The sequence below is a fragment of the Dendrobium catenatum genome, unplaced genomic scaffold (assembly GCF_001605985.2).
Source record: "Dendrobium catenatum unplaced genomic scaffold, ASM160598v2 fragScaff_scaffold_1427, whole genome shotgun sequence".
Lineage (NCBI taxonomy): Eukaryota > Viridiplantae > Streptophyta > Magnoliopsida > Asparagales > Orchidaceae > Dendrobium > Dendrobium catenatum.
Window position 1 is genome coordinate 1,312,440 of NW_021319889.1, and position 17,783 is coordinate 1,330,222.

At 37.5% G+C, this 17,783-nt stretch overlaps 1 protein-coding gene and 2 long non-coding RNA genes across 5 annotated transcripts; 1 reads left to right on the plus strand and 2 right to left on the minus strand.

Moving 5' to 3' along the window:
- The first annotated feature begins 502 nt into the window (after positions 1 to 502).
- LOC110099688 (hydroxyethylthiazole kinase) lies at positions 503 to 12,110 on the plus strand. Its single transcript, XM_020826916.2, has 2 exons — positions 503 to 1,124; positions 11,568 to 12,110. Exons 1-2 carry the CDS (start codon positions 621 to 623, stop codon positions 11,958 to 11,960), a joined length of 897 nt encoding a protein of 298 aa, XP_020682575.1. The 5' UTR covers positions 503 to 620; the 3' UTR covers positions 11,961 to 12,110.
- On the minus strand, positions 6,312 to 7,058 carry LOC110099689. Its single transcript, XR_003702729.1, has 2 exons — positions 6,641 to 7,058; positions 6,312 to 6,606 (listed from the first exon to the last, which is right to left on the minus strand). It is a non-coding gene; the product is annotated as an uncharacterized LOC110099689 (long non-coding RNA).
- Positions 12,111 to 12,646: 536 nt separating the features above from the next.
- On the minus strand, positions 12,647 to 14,281 carry LOC110099661. Of its 3 annotated transcripts, none has more exons than XR_003702728.1 (4): positions 14,228 to 14,281; positions 13,473 to 13,941; positions 13,019 to 13,264; positions 12,647 to 12,938 (listed from the first exon to the last, which is right to left on the minus strand). It is a non-coding gene; the product is annotated as an uncharacterized LOC110099661 (long non-coding RNA). The 3 variants fall into 3 exon arrangements; XR_003702726.1 differs by lacking the exon at positions 14,228 to 14,281 and adding an exon at positions 14,043 to 14,100; XR_003702727.1 differs by lacking the exon at positions 14,228 to 14,281 and adding an exon at positions 14,043 to 14,100 and having other exon boundaries at positions 13,019 to 13,287.
- Between the last annotated feature and the right edge of the window lie 3,502 nt (positions 14,282 to 17,783).

Below are 17,783 nucleotides of genomic sequence, written 5' to 3' on the forward strand. Positions count from 1 at the left end.
TTCATTAAAAGCATTTAAGTCTAAGAAAAATTCTAACTCACTTTACGGACAATGGATGAATCACTTTTATTGTTTTTTAAAATAATTTTTTAGTACAAAATTAAATTAAATTAAATTAAATATATAGAGTTTTGCACTAATGCATATAAATTTATGTTCCCAAAATATGCATATAAATTTCCTAATTAAATTTAAGAATAATTTAATGTTTTTTTTATTTGAGCAAATCTTTATCGACCATCAATACAAATGCTTAGCTGGCATCAATTTAAAAACTTTTTTTTTTTTTGGAAATGGGTATTCAAGTGCTGCCATTTTTAAAAGGGTGTTTGGCGACACGAGCAATTCTCGGTTGACCCAGAAAAGACCCACCTCAAAAATCTTCGAGGCTGTATTTGATTGGCCCCACTAAAGGAACAGTTATTGCTCTAGTCAATCAAGCACTCGTTGGGACCATAAATAGAAATGGTTAGCTGTTAAAGACATAGTTTTTATCGACCATCAATACAAAGGAAGAATTTTTATTGGCCGTCAATTCAAATGCTTAGCTGGTATCAATATAAGGGCGGATTTTCATTTCTCTTTTCACAACTCGGCGCGAAGCTTCTCCCTCCACAATCATGGACAGGCAAACTGGCATCACCGCTACCCCTAACGCCCCCGCCGGAAAGATTCCACAGCCGTCGGAGCCTCTTCTGCCGGACGATCAATGGGGCCATCGGGCATGGGAACTCCTTCAGAAGCTTCGATTACGAGCCCCATTAATCCAGTGTATAACAAACGTCGTCTCCATGGATCTGATGGCCAACGTACTCCTCGCCGCCGGAGCATCTCCGGCGATGCTCAGTTCGATTGATGAGATTTCCGATTTCACTCCTGGTGTCGACGCCCTCTGTATCAACATCGGAACCCTCTCCGAAGACGGGCTTGCCTCAATGAGAGCAGCCGCTGCGACGGCAGCGGCTGCCGGCCGGCCATGGGTTCTCGACCCTGTTGCTGTAAATGCTTCTGATTTCAGAATGGAGGCTTGCCTCGGCTTACTGGAGCTTCGGCCGGCGGTGATTAGGGGCAATGCATCGGAGATTCTAGGGCTGGCTTCGGCGCGTAGGATTCGGAATAGTAAGGTATGGGGCCGAATCACCTATCATTTTTTGTTTTAGCAAAATAAAAATAATAATAAATTGATGATATTAAGTGATCACGAAGAGCTATTTGATTTAATGTTATTAAGATATCGATATTATTATGATTTAAGTATGATTGCATGTCAAAATTATCTGTTTAATACATTTGATATAATGTTATTATATTAAAATGTTATCACAATTCTTAGATATCATTACCGATTTGGCTGACAGCAAAGATTTATGAAATGCTAATAGAAGATATTAGTGAATCAGATAGTGGATATTTTGAAATTATATTACATTGTATTATTTATGTCATTGAACCAAATAGCCTCTCTATATATGGAGAAACTATAGAGGAAATGTGCAGGTTGGAAAACAGAGAATAATACAGTAGGAGATTTTGGAATTTTTCTAACTTTTCATTAACCGTATATGAGCTGCTTACATTGGTATTTATAGGTAGTGAATACATGCATAGCAGCGTGATGTGTGATGAGGATTTTAATAGTTTGTTTCAGTTTTCGATGATACATAAAGGACATAGTGTGCACATGCGTTGTTGGTGCTATTTGTCCCCTTCAAATTGTAGATTCTAAGGTTTGAATTTGCAGTTCGTCTCTCAGGTGATGAAAGCGAGACATGGGTAGACTTTTTGTGAGTATGTCGGCGAGCTGTTTGGTGGTTAAGACGTGGTGAATGATTAGAGGTTTGAATGTAATGTGATCACGTATGAAATGGAGATCAATTTCAATGTATTTGGTGCGAGCTCGAAGGATCGGATTTTTTGCAATGGAGATGGTGGACGTGTTGTCGTAGAACAGCGGTGTGGGAGATGCGATGGGTATGTCGAGATCTTATAGCAAGCAGCGTAGCCAGATGAGTTCTGAGGATGCGGCAGCGAAGTACTCGGTATTCGGCCTTGGTAGATGACCAAGCGATTGTTTTTTGTTTCTGAGCTTTCCAAAGTATGGGAGTTGTGCCGAGGAAGAAGCAGTAGCCTGAAACTAATCATCGATCAGTGTGATTGCTGCCCAAATCCGTGTCAGTATAGGCGGTGAGAGTCAAGTTGGATCGGTCAATGGTGAGGCCGAGGTTAGTCGCCCACTTGAGATAGCGGAGGACGCATTTGATCATTTGAAAATGCATTTCCGATTGAGCTTGCATCGATTGACAGATTTGATTCACTGCAAAGGCTATATCAGGTCTAGTAAGGGGTAAATACTACAGTGAGCCGGCAATCTTGCGATATTTGGTGGGTTCGGGGAAGGGTGGTGAGCTGTACATTGGCTTGGGGGAGAGGGGAGTAGAATTGGGTTTGCAAGTTAGCATGCCGATGTCATTTAGAATATTGAGGAGATACTGTTTATGGTTTAGGAAATATCCAGATTTGATTTTGGTGAATTGAATGCCAAGGAAGGTGGAGATTGGGCCTAAATCTTTGAGTTGAAATTTGGTGCGAAATTGTTGAAGAAGGTTGGCTATGAAGTGGGGATTGTTACCTCTGAGCAGAATGTCATCTACGTAACGAGAAGATAGATATGTGTCTGATCGGTCTTATGGACTAATAGGGAGGGGTCAACTGAGCTTGGCACAAATCCAAGGGTTGTTAGGTGTTGTGAGAATGTGAAGTACCACTAGCGGGGAGATTGTTTGAGACCGTAGAGGGCTTTGTGTTGTTTGCACACGTGGTTGGGATGTTGGGGGTCCTTGATTCTAGAATGTTGTTGCATGTAGACAGTGTCCTCAAGATTGCCGTGGAGAAAGGCTTTTAAGATGTCGAGTTGATGAATGGTCCAGTCGCGATGAGTTGCAAGAGCAGTGAATGCCTGAATCATGGGCATCTTAACCACTGGGCTGAATGTTTCTTTATAAGTTGAACAATATTCTTGAGTGTGTTGTTGGGCTATGAGCCTTTGTATCTAGCAATGGATCCGTCAGAATGACGTTTGGTTTTAAAGGTCCATCAACATCCCAAGATGGGTTGGTGAATTGGAAGAACTAGGGACTAGGTCCCTTGTTGTTGAAGTGCCATGAATTTGTTATGTTGCTGGCTCAGGAGGTGCCGACTGAACCGGTCCAACAAGGACCGATTCACGTTTATAGCATGCGGCCCAAAGTTTTGGGCGAAACCAGGGGGTGGAAGCCCTTGTGGGGCCCAAGACTTAATTAATGAGTGTTTAGGATGGAAAATTTGAATTAGGGGCTGTTTAGAGTAAGCTTCCTTTGGGTTTAATTAGTCTTAGGGAGGCTAGGATTTCATTATCTTGAGATTTACTGAATTTTGAGATCTATGGTTTGTTTTGTTTGGGCTCTAGGCTTTGCTAGAGATTTGGATAGTATTTCTTCCTCTCGAATTGAATAAAGTCTATTTAGAGTAAGCTTCCTTTGGGTTTAATTAGTCTTAGGGAGGCTAGAGTTTCGTTATCTTGAGATTTACTGAATTTTGAGATCTATGATTTGTTTTGTTTGGGCTTTAGGCTTTGCTAGAGATTTGGAGAGTATTTCTTCCTCTCGAATTGAAGAAAGTTATATCTTGCTTTGTTTTTCTTGTTTGTTGATAGAATCAAAGTATTTTCCTTGTGTTGAAGGATAGTGTGAATGATGTGGGATCCAAAGGTGTGTGGAGCTGATCGAGAAGGTTGAGGATATGTTTGGGTTTGAGATTTCCGATTTGATATATGCTAACCATGGGGAGCTTAGGTGGTTGTGGAGGGGGATTGGTTGATGGTGAGATGCTGGGCATGGCGGCTGATTGGGGTTGTGGTTGACGGGTATTATGGAGACAGAGTGGGAAGTGAAGGTGGGTTGTGCGTTTGAGGTGGTCGGCAAGATTTTTGTGTTACTCATTAGAAATTTAAGTGTGGGAGGGATGGTAAGATTAGTGGATTGTTGAAGGATTACTGAAGTGGTGTTGATTGTGGGAGAGGAGGAAGAGGCGTTCATGGTTTGAGATAGAGATATCGTACCTGGAGAAGAACAGCTCTGATATCAAGAGGAAATGTGCATGTTGCAAAACACAAAAGAATATAGTAGCATATTTTGGAATTTCTCTAACTTTTCATTAACCGTATATGGGTTGATTACTTTGATATTCATAGGTAGCGAATACATGGATAGCAACATGATGTGTAGTGAGGATTTTAATAGTTTGTTATTTAGTTTTGGATATTACATAAAGGATGTAGTGTGCACATGTGACATCACATGTGTTGTTGTTGTTAATTATTACGTGCAAAGTCCGGACATAGCTCTGCGCTCGGTCTCTAATGAAATCGTGAGACATTGAGTTGCACACATTGTGTATATACAATGTGTATAAATCTTGACTCCAATAAAATCGTCACATGTGGAGTTATACACATTGTTACAAGCTTGTACACAATGTGTATAACTCCACAAGTTACGATTTCATTAGAGTCTTGACATGAAGCTACATCCATAAACATTTTCAGCTAGATTTATTTGAAGTTTAAAGTAAGGTCTATGTTAATTCAGATTAAAATGTGATAATTTATTAGCATCGATATTCTCTTCATCATCATAAGTTTATGATTATCCTAATGATTTGTTGTTGGTTGCATGAATCATCATTCTTCATTCGTTCCCGCTAATCTCTTCATCAGGTGTTTAATCTATGACTACAAGAAAATGGTATATTCTTGACAGATTTTTTTGTTTGTTTGTCGTGGTCTGAAGAGAATTGCAAGAGAAACCAATGCGAGTAATAAAGGGGGGGCTATAAATAGATATTTCATTGTAACTTACCCATCGGAAACTAGAACTTCATAAAAAACTGACAATAATTTTGTCATGTTCCCAAAAAAAACTTCCAATATAATTTCTATAACAAAATGAGTCCCAAAGTGATTTTTAGACTTTCATGTGTTTAATCTATAAACTAGTAAACGCTTGCGTGTAGAAAGTGTTTGGCCCCAAAGTGGTTTTTAGACTTTCCTAGGGGCTAGGATAAATTAGGCCAAAGGTTCTTGAGACTACCAAATATGTTGGTTCAAACTCGGATGAAGAGCCAAGGAATTGAAGACTAGAATCCAAATCAAGAGATCTCATGATGCAGCAAGAGGTCAACAATAATTTCCTTATAAAATATTTCTAAGCTTCACTTTTTTTTTTTTCCAATATAAACTATTCTAAGCTCTGTTTGTGCTGGTGAGCAGCTTTGGGTGTGGTTTTCATACAGTTAATAACAATTGCCAGATAAGTAAAGGTCTAAAAATGATTGAAGGAATGAGGAGATATTTAATTCTCCATGTTTGAGCAAAATTTGAATGCTTGCATTCTTCTTTTTATGCCTTTGGAATAATATTATATGAAGAATGGGCTTTAGAGCACACATTCATCTTAGAGCACACATTCATATTAAGTTCTGATTAAAATATCCTCACCCCTTTTATTTTTTCATTATCATATTCCCTTTTTGAAACCTTTTGTATCTCATTGGATGTTATGATTTGAATTAGTATAAAGCAAAACAATTTGTTTACCAACATAATGAAAAGGCAACCTATTGCTTTCTCACTCCAATGAAATAGCCGGCCTTGTATGCTACTTCATCTCATTTGAACTGACAACAGTTAAATGTAGCACTTGTTAAACCCTAATTCTATAAGGACAAATGCTCTTACCAATGAAACAAAAAAAGGATTTATGTGTGGAAGTATTTGGAGAATATATATCATTACTCTACTTACATATGGAACCCCTGAAAAGTTTCTCTGTTGGTCTTCTATATCATCCACTAATCGTTGATAATCATAAAAAACCTCTGTTCAGGGAGTAGATAGTTCCCATCAATCCTTTGATGCTGTGGAAGCTGCAAAATCTCTATCACGATCCAGTGGTGCCATTGTTGCAGTATCAGGAGATGTTGATTACATAACAGATGGTCATGTGGTTGTCGGTGCCCGAAATGGTGACTACATGGTGCAAAAGATCACCGCAACTGGCTGCGCCATCACCGCCCTTATCGCTGCCTTCATCTCGGTCGAACCATTGAGAGCTTTAGAGGCAACAGCCTGTGCCCTATCCATCTTTGGGGTTGCAGCTGAGTTAGGCATGGAAATGGCTGCCGGACCAGCATCTCTCAGAATGCATTTGATAGATTCTTTGGATGGGCTTAATGAGGATGTATTGGTTTTTTTTTTTTTTTTTTTTTTTTTTTTTGGGAGTGGAGCAATACTCGGTAAGAGTCTTTGGGCCTCCATTTTTATATATAGATAACTCGGTGGCGCCGGAGAAAAAGGATTGACTCCAACTTGGGCAAAATCGTAAGAAATAATCCACACTAAGTGGTCAGTAGTTTCCTTGGACAAATAAAACATATTTTTATAGAGAAGTGGTAAAGGATATAGGCTCAGATTCACCTTTGTTCAATCAACAAGCAGATCCAACCATCAAATCCCTACCAGAGAAACAAGGAAGTGGCAGTTGCCCGCAGATGCACGGGCCATCCAAGCTACTCCATCGCCACTGTATAAGAATAGTTGATCCACCATAGGGTGAGCAAGATCTCCTGCGATGGATTTCGTCGTTGCCCAATCCAAACATTGAGAGGGAGAGAGATTCTTGGAATTCATAAAATTTGGGTACCATGTTAACTGAACTTCAAGGAAATGTTGAGGTTAGGAAGGTTAGGATACCGAGTGGTAGAAAGAGGTCGAAAAAAAGTATCTTAAATCGTACAGAAAACATTTTTATCAATAAAAATCAAACGTAGATCCTCCTTGCTCTAAATATACTTCTCCATCAAATCTCTCAACTAATGTATAACTTCCATAGTAGAACTACCCGCCATGAATCCAAATTGTTTTTGAAAAATATTGATATCGCGTCCAAACCCATGCTAAAGAAAACTGCTTTAAAAAGAGGTAAGAAAGTCATCTCAAACGAAACCTTACTACAAGAACAACATCAAGCCTTTGTCCAGCTATGTGGGGTCGGGTAAAGGAATCCTTTTTCGCCATTGTGTCCGGTTAAAAATCAAATAAAGAAAGATCATTTCAAATATTTTCTAACCAATTCCTTTTAGGTCTATCTCTAATTTTCTTAACACAAATCAAATCTAATTTTAATGTGCACATTAGCTTAATTTATCTATAAATCACATACTCTTGTGCATTAATTTAATTTTAAAATTAACCAGTACACTTTTTCTCCACTCATCTGAACATCATTTTTGTCATCAAAATAATACTAAAAAACTTAGCTAAAAAAATTACTTGATCTCCTTGGCATTTCCACTTTATTTTCTTAAAAGTATCTCCAACTTCAATTTTATTAATATGATCATAAAAATAAAAATCTCTAATAATTCATTAAAAAATGATACGTGAAACATTAAATAATATTTTTAGGGTTTTCAAAACAATCTAATTTTCATATTGATACGGCATCACAAAATCATCTTGATCGGGCACGATTCTCGAGGCAAAAAGCTAGTTGGAAACTTAAAAAATTAATTTCGGGAGCATATGAACTCCGATTTCAGCGAGCCTACAGTCAAACTGAGCGTCTCGGAAATACGAACCCAACGACACCAAGATCAACCCAATCCAAGCCCAAATGAGTCCGAATCAAGGGTTCAAAGCGCTGTTGGAAGGTTCAAACCGCAATTTGAGTTACCAAACGGTCTCCGATTTTGACGAGCTTATACTCGAATCGAACGGCTCGACGAGACGAATCCAACGAACCCAAGATCATCGAATTCCGACATCATTAAGACCTTCAAATGTCCAACGAACGGTGCATGATCAAAGGATTCGATATCGGCCGTCCATTCAAACCACTCCCTGTTCGCCCTTGATCTCACTCCTATTTACGGGCTATGCCACTCCAGAAAAACTATAAATAGAGCCCTCATTCTACACCAAAGGGACTCAAGTGAAGAGAGAGAAGAAGAAGAGGAGGAGAAGGAGAAAGGGGAATAGGAGATTCCTCGCCTCCTCGACCACCGCCGCCGGAATTTTTCCTGCAGCCTGAAGACGCCGGAACTCTGCCGGATTTTTCAGGAAACGCCAGGAATTCGCAGAATTTTGTAAATTTCGTGGAAGGAACGAATTGTACTTGGATTATCCCAACTTGTGGGACGAAATCCGCCATTTGTAATTTACGAAAATACTAGTGGAATTTTGCAAGTGGGCGAGGCCCCGTGATTTTTTCCCTTTTTGGGTTTTCCACGTAAAAACTCCTGGTGTTAACATTTTCTTTTCTGTTTGCGTGCGGAATACTCGTACAACGCTAGGACGCGAATTTACAAACTCTACCGCCGCGTATATTCTCGCACGCAACACATATATATCACCAAACCTTACTATATTCATAACAATCATTTTTTTTCTCTTTTGAGAACTTAAATACAAACATAAATGCCATATATGTGAGATGTTGCATCATAGTAAACTGCTAAACCCAACAGTCAAACCAAAGAACTAGAGGGCACAGAGGAAATAACTCAGATTCTCCTTTCCATCATGAAGATCCATTTATTTATTCCACGCACCAACGCACAGATGCAGCGGTTGCCCCACATTACGCAAGGGCCGTCCAAGCTGCTTCGTGCCATTGCAAGAGAATAGCAAAGTAGCATTACGAAGCAATTTCACACTTATATGGTGTGGGGCAATATCTTTGTGAATTTCCATAGACTTCTCCAATCATTAAAATCAACCAACCAAGGTGTTGTAGGGGAAGGCCTTGGTTTGATGTAGCAAATTTACATCATATAGAATGCATTACATGATGAGAATTGGAAGAATCAGTATTCTCGTTTAGTCAGCAAAATCATAATCAGCAAGCGACGGAAGTCAGAAGAACTGTAATCAACTGGTGACAGTTGTTAGAAAGATTGATATCTGGGCAACGAAGATCAAGATTACTTTGGGAGTTGGTTTGAAAAGACAACAAATATTGATTCCCTTGTTCGTGAACCGTTTATTAGGTATTTGAATGTCTTTATTAAAGATATCAAAATTCGACAATCTTAGGCCCATTGGATTAGTCTCGTCGAGCTGCTCGATTCGACTAGATACATGTCACGCTAGGGAAATCGTTTGGTCATCAAATGAACTAATTCAAAGAAAACGCTAACCTAACTTAGTAAATAATGATACGGTATAATGACTACCCATACTTCAGGTCTCCAAAACCTTGTAAATCCACCAACTACCCAAATTTAATAAATACAATATTAATTTATTTGGTTAATATTAATTACTAAAACTAAATACACCAACTTCCCAAATTTAATAAATACAATATTAATTTATTTGGTTAATATTAATTGCTAAACCTAATTTATTTCTATCTTATTTGCACAATTTCTGCTTCCGGAGCTAGAGTTCCTTGCCCATCAAAATGTTTTCTATTCAAAGCAGTCTTCTTTCTGGAGAAAGGCGTTTGATATATCGAGTTGATGAATAGTCCAGTCGTGATGAGTTGCAAGAGCAGTGAGTGCCCAGATCATGGACATCTTAGCCACTTGACCAAATGTTTCTTCATAGTTGATACCATATTCTTGAGTTTGTTCCTGAGCTATCAGCCTTGCTTTGTATCTGGCAATGGATCCGTTAGAATGGAATTTGGCTTTAAAAGTCCATTGACATCCCAAGATGGGTTGGTCAATTGGAGGAGTAACTAGGGACAAAATCCCTTGTTGTTGAAGAGCCATGAATTCATAGGATGTTCTCCAGATGATAGATTTGGAGGTTAGTGTGAATGATGTGGGGTCCCAAGGTGCGTGGAGTTGATGGAGAAGGTTGAGGATCAATTTGGGTTTGAGATTTCCAGATTGATATAGTAACCATGGGGTGCTTAGATAGTTGTGGTGGAGTATTGGTTGATGGTTGAGGTGGCATATTAGGTAGTTGGGGTGGGCGGTGGGGGTGGCGGGTATGGGGGATGGGTTAGATTTAAGGGGTGAATCGGTTTGAGATGAAGGTGGCGTGGGGGTTGGGAGGTGTGTGATGGGAAATGGTGGCTGATTGGATGTGGTTTATGGGATTAGGAGGGGGAACATGAAGTGGGTTGGTGTTTGAGGTGGTCGACGAAAGTTTTGTGTTACTCATTAGAAATTTAAGTGTGGGAGGGATGGTAAGATTAATGGATTGTTGAAGGGTTACTGAAGTGGTATTGATTGTGGGAGGGAGAAAGAGACGTTCATGGTTTGATATAGAGATATCGAACCTGGAGAAGAACAACTCTGATACCTAGAGGAAATGTGCAGATTTCAAAATATAGAAGAATATAAATGGCGGATTTTAGAATTTCTCTAACTTTTCATTAACTGTATATGAGCTGATTGGTATTTATGGGTAGTGAATACATGCATAGCAGCCTTATGTATGATGAGGATATTAATAGTTTGTTATTTTGTTTTGGATAGTAAACAAAGGACTTAATGTGCACATGTGATAGCACATGTGTTGCTGCTGAGCTTGTATATAGTGTGTATAACCCCCTTTTAATAAAGATTTATGTAACAATCAACAATCATAAACATGAATATTTCATTGTAACTTATCCGTCAGAAACTAAAACTTCATAAAAAAACTGACAATGATTTTGTCATGTTTCCAAAAAAACTTTCAATATAATTTCTATAAGAAACTGAGTCATTGACAAAATTTTGATAGAATTTTTATAGGAAAAAAGTGAAAATTTCTGCAAAAACTTGAGTTACTGATGAAATTATGGACAAAATTTTCATAGGAAGGTGATGCAATTTTCATTAAAAATTCCATGGGAAATCCATTGGTTTGTTATATAAACAAATTTCGAGCATGAGGATTTCCACTTTCGAATTTTATTCTTCTACACTCAGCTGGTGTATCTCTCCCCTTGCTCTTTGTTAGTTCACTTTCTCTTCCCTTTCACCTACCTATTCAATGGTCTCTCTTCCCTCACTGTTTGTTTGGCGGCATCCCTCCTTTCTTTCAAGAACAAAGCTTGTTTTGAGAGTGAGATACAAACACTCAACTAATATGGGAAACAACATTCAAATTTTAGCCAAAGAAAATAGTGCCATTTGCTTTTAGAGTAGTGCATTTTATGAGCAGTCAACCAATTCTTATATTATACTCATCTTAGAGCATATCCAAGTGATTTATAACACATCCTTATTAAATTTTGATTAGGATATCCTCGCCCCTTTTATTTTTTCATTATAATTTTCCCTTTTTGAAATCTTTTGTATCTTACTGGATGTTATGATTTGAATTAGGATTAAGCTTAACAAATTGTTTACCAACATAATGAAAAAGCACCACAATGATTTACATATGATAATTAATTTTAGTCCATCTGAAGTAATAGATCATGCCAATAAAAAAAAAAGGATTTATGTGTGGAATAACTAAAAAGTTTCTCTGTTAGTCTTCTATATCATGCATTAATCATTGATAATCATAAAAAACCTCTGTTCAGGGAGTGGATAGTTCCCATCAATCCTTTGATGCTGTGGAAGCTGCAAAATCTCTATCACGATCCAGTGGTGCCATTGTTGCAGTATCAGGAGCTGTTGATTACATAACAGATGGCCATATGGTTGTCGGTGCCCGAAATGGTGTCTCCATGCTGCAAAAGATCACTGCAACTGGCTGCGCCGTCACCGCCCTTATCGCTGCCTTCATCTCGATCGAACCATTAAGAGCTTTAGAGGCAACAGCCTGTGCCCTATCCATCTTTGGGGTTGCAGCTGAGTTAGGCATCGAAATGGCTTCCGGACCAGCATCTCTCAGAATGCATTTGATAGATTCTTTGGATGGGCTTAATGAGGATGTACTGGTCTCCAAAATGAATGTGTTTGGGGTTTCTTAAAGTCTATTTTCCAAAGTTGGAAGTCCTTCATCTATCATGCTTTCATATTTGTACTACTTGTCAAAAATGTGTGCATGTGTTTATTTTTTTAAATTGTAACTACCCTATTTTCCATTCTATGTGATAATTTACAAAGCAAATACTTACATAGAGATATTAGTAATGATATCTTTTTCTATTAAATATCATTATAAATCAAAGTCCTGCATTGGATACCCATATCCAATGTGTATGGATTACCCATATCCAATGTGTATGGTTAGTCAATGATCTCATGGATAAGTATGAATGAATACTCAACAACGGATGATAAACTAATTTACATTGCTAATTACCATATGCCATATATTACATCCAATCCTCACTATGTGATGCACGGCAACATTGAACTGCACTGCGGCAACGATAAATTCTATCTGATATGCAGCTTAAAAGTTTGCATTCATAGTACAAGCCTCAAGGCCATCAATTTGTGACGAAGTCAAAGCATGAAAAATGGATGAGTACGACATACCGAAAGTCGCCTACCCATGTAGAGATTGGTATCCAATATGTACCCAAACAGGATTCCATGTAGGGCTTTGTTATAAATATAAATAGAAGTTATACCCTTAAGATTAATTTATAGCAGATTTTGATGCTTTAATCGCTGTGCGTTGGAGATATAAGTAGTAAAACAGTGGGTGTTCTTCGGAAAAAAGTTTCATGGAAGACTAAAGACTTGCAGGGATCTCTTGCTTTGAATTAAGCAGAGAACAATTAACACATTATCACAATGAAATTACAACAATATGTCTCAACCAAATTAATTCCCTTTTTTTTCTTTTTAAAGGGAGGTTAAGTGCAATTTTGATGAAGATACATGTACAGAACATGGAAAAGAGAAGAAAGCCTTGATCTTCTAAACTCTGATTGAAGGCATAAATCACTTTACCATCTCTGCTGCTTCCATAATGTTTCAGAGCTTAAGCATCAAAACTGAAAAATACAGAACTATGTAATCACTACCTACCTAATCAAGAATAAAAACATTAGGTTATGTATATATAGAAACTTACAATCCGAATCTGCTGTGATCCCCTGCACAGTTCTTAAATTCAGCTCAACTTCTGTGCTTTCTTTAACAATGGAGAAGGAAAGAGGAGAGCTTTTTAAACTGTTTTGTCTTCTTGGTGTGTTCTTTATCTTTAGGAGTTAGTTCTGAGAAGCAAAGCCGTGGATACTGGAGAATTCACAGAGGAAGAAGACGAGTAACTGCTCAAACTCCAATGAAGCTTATATTACTAGAACTGGTGGTTGAATTCCTGAGTGGGTCAAAGCATATCAACTTCAAGATAGAAAAAGAAAATCAAATAAGGATCAAACGTTCATAGGTTTTCGCATATAATAATACATTAGCTGATTCGTAATGAGTTAATAGAAAGAAATCAACAATAGTGATTTATATTAAAACAAAATTTATTATGCAATCAAATTAATGATTTATATAAAAAAAAGGATAGTTTTGATTACATGATCATAAGCTTCTGTTTTTTAGCTATTACTTTGCAATCTTCTAAAACAGAAGAAACATTACACACTATCATGTTCAACAGCGTCTTCATCCACGGGAACCTCCTCTTCTCCCATTTCTCCAACCATTGCCCTCTTCAGCCGCCTGCTATTCGCACGAAACCTGCAACACCACTATAGATAGGCAGAACGTTACAGTTTACACTAGTGTCGTCGCTGCACATTCGATCAATATATCTTAGCTCTTCAAAGTTTCAGTTAGTGCTCTCGCTAAGCCTCAGCTGCTGTATTCCATTCTCTCAAGATGGGAATGGATACTCTCCAGTTACATTGGTAACTTCACTTGCTGTACGCTTACCCCAGCAACACAAACAACCATCAATAAATGAGGCAAACAAATTGGGATTCAAAGGCTCAAATTCACCTTTGTTGCATAACAAAGCAAATCCACCAACGGGTTCATCAATCACTGCACACAGACACAAAAGTGCAAGGTTATCAATAGGATGCAGAAAGAAATAAATCATGCTTTATTTATTTGATTTTTTTTTTTTGGGAGTGGAGCAATACTCGGTAAGAGTCTTTGGGCCTCCATTTTTATATATAGATTAACTCCGGTGGCGCGGAGAAAAAAGATTGACTCCCAACTTGGGCAAAATCGCTAAGAGAATAATCCACACAAGGGTCCAGTAGTTTCCTTGGACATATTAAAACAATTTTATAGAGAAGTGTAAAGATATAGGCTTCAGATTCACCTTTGTTTAATCAACAAGCAGATCAACCATCAATTCCCTACCAGAGAAACAAGGAATGGCAGTTGCCCGCAGATGCACGTCCATCCAAGCTCCATTAGCTGAGCAAAGATCTCCCGCATGAATTTCGTCGTTGCCCAATCCAAACATTGAGAGGAAAATTCTGGAATCATAAAATTTGGTACCATGTTACTGACTCAAATAAATGTTGAGGGCAGGATACCCAAAGTGTAGAAAAGTCAAAAAAGCATCTTAGAATCGATTACAGAAAACATTTTATCAATAAAAAGATACGTAGATCCTCTTGCACCAATATACTTCTCCATCAAATCTCTCAAACAAATGTATAACTTCCATACCCGTCATGATCCATATGTTTGAGAAATATTCTTTGAAGTCAAATCTAATTTAATTACACTAAGCTTAATTCATCTAATAAATCACATATTCTTGTGCCATCACTTTAATTTTAAAATTAAACCAACCACACTTTTCTCCACTCATCTAAACATTATTTTGCAACAAAATAATATTAAAAAACCTACTACAAACACATTAAAATTATCTCCTAGCATTTCCACATCTCATTTGGAAAATCATTACACGTCAAATTTGATTACCAAACTTTATTTCTTGAAGATCCCTCCAACAAGAGAGGCACAGACGAAATAACTCAGATTCTCTTTCCATCATGTAAGATCCATTATTATCTCACACACAACGCACAAGTAGAGGCACAGAGAAATAACTCAATTCTCCTCCATATGAAGAATCCATTATTTATTCCACACACCAACGCACAATGCAGCGGTTTCCCACAATACCAAGGCTCCAAGCTTGCTCTGCCATTGCAAGAGTAAGAAATAGCAAATAGCATCAAGAAGCAATCTCACCGCTTTATATATGAGATGGCATCATAGTAAACTGTTAAACCCCACAATCATTATAGAGATCATCACATGATGGAATTGAAGAATCATTAGGGCTGCCAAACGAATTCGAGCCAAGCCGAGCTTTGCTGTTCAAGTCCAAGCTCCGTTGTCAAAAAACGAGCTCAAGCTCGGCTCAAAGCACGTCAAGTTTCTCAGACACAATTCGTAGCCCTAGCACGTTCAAAAAAGTTCATTCGTTCGAACTCTATCGCGGTTCAGTCTCGACGCGGCTCGTTAAACCACCATAAGCTTCATTAAGCATTGCCCTTAACCCAGCCCGCTCCAGCTTTTCACCAAGAGCACAAGATGATATTTCTGTTTTCACATAACATAACTATTTTATCCAGCGGTAGACTAAGGGCCTAAATTTTTTTTTTTATAAAATTTTTGATTGCCACAGATGAGAGAGGAAAGACAGGCGAGGTTAACAAAAACAATATAACGAGAGAGCAGCCGGCAATGATGCGGAGTATACTTATAAGAGAAATATGTAACCAGAGATAGAGAGAGAAGCCAAAGAGGTTAATAATTTTTTTAAATTTGGAGGACGACCCGACAGAAGTTTTATAATTAGTAGAAGATTAATAAAATATGGTAAAAATAAGATATATTGTATCAATTCATAACGCATGGCTCAAAAAAAGCTCTCTAAGAAGCAATAAAAAGCCATCTCAAACAAAAGCCTTACCCTCCTATAATTAATGTGACACATCACTTAAATCACATATTCGCCATACTCTTGTGCATTACATCTATCCTTAAAATTAATACACCAACACATTTTTTCTCCACTCACAACAACCTTTTTGGTCATTCATAAAATATTCAAAAACTCAGCTACAAAAAATATCCCCATTTCCACATCTCTATGGAAAAACATTAAGAAAACATTGCTTTCCACTTCAGTTTCTTGAAAGCCTCTCTAATTTATATTTAATTAAATTACAATGACAAAAAAAAAATCCTAAAAATTTATTCAAAATAAGATTAAACATCAAATAATAGTTTTTAAGATTTACAACACAGCATTCAAACAATATTTGCATATCAATCACCCAACCTTACAACGTCGTAAACATCATTTCTTTTTTCCTAACTCTCAACCAATAGCCAAAGAGATGTGTGAATGTTGCATGATATACACTTAAACCCAGCAGTCAAACAAGCAATGACTCGATCTCCTTTGTCCATCAAATAGTCCATTTATTTATTCCTCAATCACCCATCCTCTAAATCCAAATTTACTATATCAAGTGTTAAATCCTGAAATTTTTTCAACAAAATTCACAGAAAATGCTAATCTAACTTGGTAATCATATACAGTAGCACTGATTCCCATACTTCTCCAAATCTTGCTTATCCACCTCAGTAGATCTATTACTACTAAAATTACACTCCATATATCATTTTTTAGATATACGACGCGAAAACCTTAACCTAAGGTTAACATCCATAATTTAAGGTACCTCAACTCCCTCTCTAGTCTTAAGATGAATATCACCAGCAAAAAAGCCATACACAAAATAACATCCTCTTTAAATTTCTAGTTTGAAACATCAATGACAAAGCAAAAAGATATGGCTTAAAGGTTATTCTTTGTGTAATCCAACTGAAAAAGGAAAATAAATGGTCAGACCAACTTGGGTTTGAAACACAGTTATAGCCCTACCATATATATTAATGCTTTCACCTTATAACTTAACCGCAAACATCAACATAGGAGGAAAACATAATAGAGATTCAAAACAAGAATTCACCTTTACTGAAATAACATAGCAGGATCACCAACAAATTTATCACAAGCTACACACGACACAGCCTGTTGCCATTACTCAACAGATACACAGAAGCAAACGATGATACTTAAAAAATGAGTTTTCGCAGATGAGCAAAGCATTTACTTCATACTGTAAGAGCATTCCAGTTTGGGGCTGTATAATCTAGTGATACCGGGCAACAACACTGGCGGCTGAGCCAAAAAAAAAAAAATAATTTGTGTTAATATATAAATAATATATGATTTCACCCTACCAGATATACTAGTTGGATTACAGAATTGACTAAAATCTCACTAAAGTTAAATCCAATCCAACATGAACAACCCCTAAAAGACTAGAATGAAATTATTTTTGGTTGAAGATCACTGCATCACTTATGTATTTCTCAGAAACGGAAAATCTGTTACAGAAAAATGGCATAGAAAGTGCAGTTGGGTCTTCAGATTCGCCTGTTTCCATCCTCAGCAGATCCACCCACCTGTCTTATAACAGATGGAAGGAAACACTTGGATTCCAATTGTTTCTCACCAAGATCAGTACATCCAAGGAAAAACTGCTGTCCACAGCAGAAAAAACAGCCAAAATACAAGAAAAATCTGAGCATGAAAGCGTAGGAAAACGACAAACACTTTATATTTCGGATAACGGATGAAAACACTTGCCAAGATACAACTTCCTTCAATTCGAAGAAGGAAAACTCTCCAAAAATCTCCGGCGAAGCCAAGAGGCAAGACACCAAAACCACCTAATTAAAGACAAAAGGAATATTTACAAGATGACGCTAAACACCCTTAGTCAAAATATTTCCTCATCTCTGCATTAAGCCCATAATGAGGCGCCACCAAGTTT